At 76.0% G+C, this 6,540-nt stretch overlaps 1 protein-coding gene across 11 annotated transcripts in view; it reads left to right on the plus strand.

Annotated features, from left to right (window-relative positions):
• PKD1L3 (polycystin 1 like 3, transient receptor potential channel interacting) overlaps nucleotides 1-6,504 on the plus strand; it is a 39,387-nt gene extending 32,883 nt beyond the window's left edge. For 3 of the 11 annotated variants that reach the window (XM_089781590.1, XM_089781588.1, XM_089781589.1), the window contains 9 exons: nucleotides 1,090-1,275; nucleotides 2,516-2,780; nucleotides 2,919-3,052; nucleotides 3,517-3,638; nucleotides 4,178-4,338; nucleotides 5,030-5,240; nucleotides 5,499-5,600; nucleotides 5,930-6,061; nucleotides 6,233-6,504. In XM_089781590.1, the coding sequence (XP_089637716.1) occupies nucleotides 1,090-1,275; nucleotides 2,516-2,780; nucleotides 2,919-3,052; nucleotides 3,517-3,638; nucleotides 4,178-4,338; nucleotides 5,030-5,240; nucleotides 5,499-5,600; nucleotides 5,930-6,061; nucleotides 6,233-6,358 (1,439 nt within the window). In that variant the 3' untranslated portion in view covers nucleotides 6,359-6,504. Of the gene's footprint in view, nucleotides 1-1,089; nucleotides 1,276-2,515; nucleotides 2,781-2,918; nucleotides 3,053-3,516; nucleotides 3,639-4,177; nucleotides 4,339-5,029; nucleotides 5,241-5,498; nucleotides 5,601-5,929; nucleotides 6,062-6,232 lie in introns of those variants that run through there. The other 8 variants (XR_016350528.1, XR_016350527.1, XM_089781587.1 and 5 more) reach the window with 8 other exon arrangements.
• Nucleotides 6,505-6,540: the final 36 nt, after the last annotated feature.

Below are 6,540 nucleotides of genomic sequence, written 5' to 3' on the forward strand. Positions count from 1 at the left end.
CCGGCCGCAGGGTACCCGGCCAAGGCCCCGTCGGGCGAGCCGGCCGCAGGGTACCCGCCAAGGCCCCGTCGGGCGAGCCGGGCGCAGGGTACCCGCCAAGGCCCCGTCGGGCGAGCCGGCCGCCAAGGCCCCGTCGGGCGAGCCGGCCGCAGGGTACCCGCCAAGGCCCCGTCGGGCGAGCCGGCCGCAGGGTACCCGGCCAAGGCCCCGTCGGGCGAGCCGGCCGCAGGGTACCCGGCCAAGGCCCCGTCGGGCGAGCCGGCCGCAGGGTACCCGCCAAGGCCCCGTCGGGCGAGCCGGCCGCAGGGTACCCGGCCAAGGCCCCGTCGGGCGAGCCGGCCGCAGGGTACCCGGCCAAGGCCCCGTCGGGCGAGCCGGGCGCAGGGTACCCGCCAAGGCCCCGTCGGGCGAGCCGGGCGCAGGGTACCCGCCAAGGCCCCGTCGGGCGAGCCGGCCGCTGGGTACCCGGCCAAGGCCCCGTCGGGCGAGCCGGGCGCAGGGTACCCGCCAAGGCCCCGTCGGGCGAGCCGGGCGCAGGGTACCCGCCAAGGCCCCGTCGGGCGAGCCGGCCGCAGGGTACCCGGCCAAGGCCCCGTCGGGCGAGCCGGCCGCAGGGTACCCGGCCAAGGCCCCGTCGGGCGAGCCGGCCGCAGGGTACCCGGCCAAGGCCCCGTCGGGCGAGCCGGCCGCAGGGTACCCGCCAAGGCCCCGTCGGGCGAGCCGGCCGCAGGGTACCCGCCAAGGCCCCGTCGGGCGAGCCGGGCGCAGGGTACCCGCCAAGGCCCCGTCGGGCGAGCCGGCCGCAGGGTACCCGCCAAGGCCCCGTCGGGCGAGCCGGGCGCAGGGTACCCGCCAAGCACATACAGCAGGACCTGGCAGGGGCTCTGAACTACCTTGTTGGGCTCCCGCGGGGCTAAGGGAGGCTGGGAGGAACCTCGGGGCCCAGACCTGGCCCACAGGAGCTGGGGTCCTGCCCCACCAGCGGGGCCAAGGCTGGGCCAGGCTGCTAACGGCCATGAGGGTGGCCTGGCCCTGCGGGCGCCCGTCCCCCAAATACTCCAGGTCCGAGTGGCCACTGTCTGCCCACAGCGCAGCTGGTGCTGCTGGCGGCCCTGCTGGGCATGTGCTACACGGAGCGGAGCCCCGACCAGCTGCACCTCAACCAGGCCATTGGCAGGAGCCTGGCGCGCCACTTCCAGCGCGTCCGCAGCCCGGCCCACTTCTACAGCTGGGCCCGCAGCACCTTCCTGCCGGGCCTCCATGGGCCAGAGCCTGGTGAGAACCCCAGGACCCGCCCACTCCCGCCCCAGGGCCTGCCTGAGCCCTGCCTGCCCCCCGCCCGGCCCTACCTGCGCCCCGGGGCCTGCCTGAGCCCTGCCTGCCCCCGCCCGGCCCCACCTGCGCCCCGGGGCCTGCCTGAGCCCTGCCTGCCCCCCGCCCGGCCCCACCTGCGCCCCGGGGCCTGCCTGAGCCCTGCCTGCCCCCCGCCCGGCCCCACCTGCGCCCCGGGGCCTGCCTGAGCCCTGCCTGCCCCCCGCCGGGCCCCACCTGCACCCCCGGGGCCTGCCTGAGCCCTGCCTGCCCCCCGCCCGGCCCCACCTGCGCCCCCGGGGCCTGCCTGAGTCCTGCCTGCCCCCCGCCCGGCCCCACCTGCGCCCCCGGGGCCTGCCTGAGCCCTGCCTGCCCCCCGCCCGGCCCCACCTGCGCCCCCGGGCCCTGCCTGAGCCCTGCCTGCCCCCCGCCCGGCCCCACCTGCGCCCCCGGGGCCTGCCTGAGCCCTGCCTGCCCCCCGCCCGGCCCCACCTGCGCCCCCGGGGCCTGCCTGAGTCCTGCCTGCCCCCCGCCCGGCCCCACCTGCACCCCCGGGGCCTGCCTGAGCCCTGCCTGCCCCCCGCCCGGCCCCACCTGCGCCCCCGGGCCCTGCCTGAGTCCTGCCTGCCCCCCGCCCGGCCCCACCTGCGCCCCCGGGGCCTGCCTGAGCCCTGCCTGCCCCCCGCCCGGCCCCACCTGAGCCCCGGGGCCCCGCCTGAGCCCTGCCTGCCCCCCGCCCGGCCCCACCTGCGCCCCGGGGCCTGCCTGAGCCCTGCCTGCCCCCCGCCCGGCCCCACCTGAGCCCCGGGGCCCCGCCTGAGCCCTGCCTGCCCCCCGCCCAGCCCCACCTGCGCCCCCAGGACCTGCCTGAGCCCTGCCTGCCCCCCGTCCGGCCCCACCTGCGCCCCCGGGCCCTGCCTGAGCCCTGCCTGCCCCCCGCCCGGCCCCACCTGCGCCCCCAGGACCTGCCTGAGCCCTCCCGACCCGCTTGCCCCCTGCCCGTGCCCCTTTAGGGCTCCAGAGCAGCTGGACGGTGAAGAGCCCTCGGGCTCGGTGCCACCAGCCTGGTCCCCTGGCCAGAGGAGTCTGCCGGGCTCCCGCGTGGCCCGGGGGCGGCGGCCGGTGCCGTGTCCAGCGAGCGGTGCTGCCGGACCCCGGGCGCCCCCCCACTCAGCCCCGCCCCTCGGCCCCTCTTGTGCCGCAGGGCTCACCGCGGACGGGACCGGCTTCCTCCTCGGCAGCGTGCGCCTGCGGCAGCTCCGGCCCCAGCCTCGGGCCCCGCTCTGCTCCTGCCGCGGCGCCGGGCCAGCCTGGGGCCCCGCCGGCCAGGGCAGGGGGCCGCGGGACAGCGTGTGGGAGCTGCAGGGCGCCGAGAGCCTGCGGGAGCAGCCCGTGTGGGGGCAGCTGGCCCTGTACCCCGGAGCAGGCTACCTGGCGTCCCTGGGCACCAACGCCAGCAGCGCGCACAGGTGGGGCCGGGCCCTGGGGCAGCGGGGCGCGGGCTGTGGGGCCGGGGCCGGGGCTTGGGGCTCTGGAGGGGGCTGGCCTGGGGGCGGCAGAGCGGGGGGCCCCCGCCCCGCTCCGCTAACGGCCAGTGGCGCCCGCAGCGTCCTGCAGTCCCTGGAGCGGAGCCGCTGGCTGGACGGGTGCAGCTGCGCCGTCTTCGTGGAGTTCAGCGTCTACAGCGCCAGCGCCAACCTGCTGTGCGTGGCCACCCTGCTCCTGGAGAGCGCCGGGACGGGTAGGGGCTTCGCCGGGCTGGGAGCCCAGCGGGGCCGGGGCTGAGGCTCCCACCTGCCCTGGCTCCCCCTCGCTGCCAGGCCCCCGAGGCACCGGGAGGTTCCCCACTGGGCTTCGCCAAGAGGGGGGGGGGGGGGGGGCGGAGCCTCCCTGGGGACGGCGGGGGCCTGGCAGCTGCTCAGCCCCACCCCCGGCCCACCCAGAGCCTCCCCAAACCGCTCAGCCCCGCCCCGAGCCTCCCCGCACCCCCAAACCGCTCAGCCCCGCCCCGAGCCGCCCCGAACCCCCAAACCGCTCAGCCCCCACCCTAACCCGAGGGGGGTTGCTACGCGGCGGCGGAAGCCGGGTCCCTGCTCTGGGGCCCCTCGAGGGAGGCTCCGGTGCCTGGGCCCCTTCCACCCGCAGCCGCCTTGGGGCCGGGGCTCCAGAGCCGACCGCTCCGCTCCGCTGCCTTTGTCCTCCCAGGCGCCTTCCTCCCCTCGGCCCAGCTGCAGAGCATCCGGCTGGACGGCAGCCCCGGCCTCACCCCTGCGGCCTGCGCGCGAGCCGCCTGCCTCCTGCTGCTGCTGCTCCACATCTGGCTGCAGGTGAGCCCCCCCGCCCTGCCCAGCCCCTCCCGGCGGGCGTGAGACCCCCGCCCCCTGCTGCTCCCCCCAGCGCTGCCACGAGCCTGGCCCCCGCTCCCCAACAGCCCCCGCTGCGCCCAGGGGTCCCCTCCGCGCGGCCCCTCCCCGGCCTGGCCCCCTCGCTCCCCCGCTGCACCCAGGGGTCCCTTCCGCGTGGCCCCTCCCCGGCCTGGCTCCCCCGCTGCACCCAGGGGTCCCTTCCGCGCGGCCCCTCCCCGGCCTGGCCCCCTCGCTCCCCCGCTGCACCCAGGGGTCCCCTCCGCGCGGCCCCTCCCCGGCCTGGCCCCCTCGCTCCCCCGCTGCACCCAGGGGTCCCCTCCGCGCGGCCCCTCCCCGGCCTGGCCCCCACACGCCCAGGGCTCCCCTCCGCGCGGGCGCTGGCCCCTCCCTGGCCGGTCGCTCTGCTGGGGCCAGGGCACCGTGTCCTGCGCCCGCCGTGGGCCCCACTGCCCGGCCGGGCCACGATGCGTGAGGCCCGCGGTGACCTCGCCTGTACCCAGGGGCGGCGACTGAGGCAGCAGCGCTGGGGATACTTCCGCAGCCCGAGCAACGTGCTGGACGGGAGCATCGTTCTCCTGGGCCTGGCGGCTGGCGGAGTCGCCGTCGAGTGCCACTTGCTGCAGCAGAGCGCGCTGGAGCAGCACCGCCAGGACCGCCGGCGGTGAGCAAGGCCCCAGGAGCGCCCATGGCCAGGCTGGCACGAGCAGCAGCCAGACACGTCTCGGCCCTCCCCCGGCCTCCAGGGCCAGGCCAGGCCCAAGAGCTGGGCAGGGGCCAGGCCACAGACTGCCGGCCGCTGAGCAAACTGTGAAGTTTAGCTACGAATGAACTGTGCCCCTTCCTCCCTCCGGCCGCCCGGGCAGGCGCGGTTTCCACCTAGGGCTCCCAGCGGGGAGAGGCAGCATGTTTCTGCTGGGGGTGGAGCAGGCCCCGCCCAGGCAAGCGGGGCTCCCTGCCCACAGCGCAGGCCCTGGCCGGCCAGCAGCTGGAGGGAGACGGAGCTTTGCCTGTGGGATTTAGCGGGTGGCATGACAAAGGTCAGTCACGCTGCTGACGCCAGAGCCCTCTGTGTAGAGGGGGGTTCGCGGCAGCTGCCCGAGGCCCTGCACTTTGGGGGCCCCACATCAGCTGCCTCAACTGCCCTACAGCCAGGCCCCACCCTGGCCTGAGGGGTTGTCGGGAGGCCCAGTGCGGGCCAGCAACAGGGGCTGCTGGGTGGGGAACAGATGCTTCTGCTGGGCGACGAGGCTCCAGCTCTGCTGCTCGGTGGCCGGGGCCGCGGGGGAGGCGCTCGGGGGCGGGGAATGTGCTTGGGGGCAGGGGCCGACGGGCTGTGCTTCTCTCCGGGGCAGGTTTGTCAGCTTCTACGGGCCAGCGCAAGCGGCCTCCGCACTCACCTGCCTGCTGGCCTGCCTGCTGGCCCTGGCCACGTGCAAGCTGTGCAGCCTGCTGCAGCTCAGTCCCCGCATGCGCCTGGCCAGCCGCACCCTGCGCCGCGCCTGCCGGGAGATGCTGGGGCTGCTGCTGGTGCTGCTGGTGCTGCTCCTGGGCTACGCCATGGCGGTAAGTCGCTCTGCGGGGCGCCCTGCACATTCCTGGGCAGAAGCAGCCAGGCCAGGGATTCCCCACGTCAACGGGCCAGACGTCCATGGAGACTGGGTCCGTCAGTGGCTGCTGAGCAGGGAGGGTGTCCCTGGCCCGTGCCAGGAGCTGGGAGCAGGTGGTGGGAGGGATCCCTGGGCGGTTCCCTGTTCTCTGGGCGCGATGACCTTTGGGCCATTCTCACCTTCGCTCCCCTTTGCGTCCCCGCCCCGGCTCCAGTGTAACCTCCTGTTTGGCTGGAGCATCCGCAGCTACCGGACACTCTGCAGCGCGGCAGTGACCATTGTGGGGCTCCTGGTGGGGGACTTCAACTACGACACGGTGAGCGTGCCGAGCCAGCTGCCAGCTGGTTCCCCCAGTCCGGCCCAGCGGGGAACTGCTGCGGGGGAGCAGGAGAAACGAGGGGGGCCCACGCCAGTGGAGCTGTGCAGCTCCTCCCCCAGCTTTGGGGCCAGACCCTTCTGCCCCAACACAGACTGGGCGCTGCTGGGGGCTCGCCTGCAGCCCAGCCAGGGGGAGGGGCCCGCGGCCCAGCTGCTCGGGCGGATTGCTGGCAGGCACCTGCCTGGAGGTCAAAGCTGCCTCTGGCTGGATGCTTGACGGGCCTCCTGCCCCACATGCCGGGCTGGGCGGGGGCTGCTGCCTTCCAGGTTCTCAACTTGGACCCCGTCTTGGCTGCCCTGCTGATCCCCACAAGCATAGTCTCCATGCTGTACGTGCTCACAAACCTGCTGGTCTCCGCCCTGCTGACCACCTTCGGCGAGGAGCGGGCAGCGGCCATGGTAGGCACCGTGGCCTTGCCCCGGCTCCCCAGGCGGTGGGGGGGGAGGCAGGCGTGTGTGGCTGCATGGTGGGGGAAGGGCAACAGCACACAGGGCCCCGGCTCCTTCAGTGGGGACGCGCTGCCTGCACGCCGGGAACTGGCCCTTCTGCTTGTCCTCTCTCCTCCGCAGGCAAGCCAGGAGGAGTCCATGATCCAGCTGATGCGCCGCAAGCTGGCGGCCTTGCTCGGACTGAAGCAGCAGCCCTGGCTGGAGCCCCTGCAGGGCGGAGCAGCGCAGAGAGCTGGGCCTGGCTGACCCTGGAGACCCAGCTGCCATCCCCACCCCCTGCCTGTTTCTGCTAAGAACTTCAGCTCTTCCTGCTTCTTCCCCCCCCCCCCCCCAGGCCTGGGGGCAGGAGTAGGGGGCCTGTTCTGGTTCCAATAAATCGTGTGTGAAAGTGACTGTGCCCCCCGACAGCGCCCCGCTCTGGTGCAGAG

The sequence above is a fragment of the Pelodiscus sinensis genome, chromosome 12 (genome assembly GCF_052426305.1).
Source record: "Pelodiscus sinensis isolate ZL-2025 chromosome 12, ASM5242630v1, whole genome shotgun sequence".
NCBI classification, from domain to species: domain Eukaryota; kingdom Metazoa; phylum Chordata; order Testudines; family Trionychidae; genus Pelodiscus; species Pelodiscus sinensis.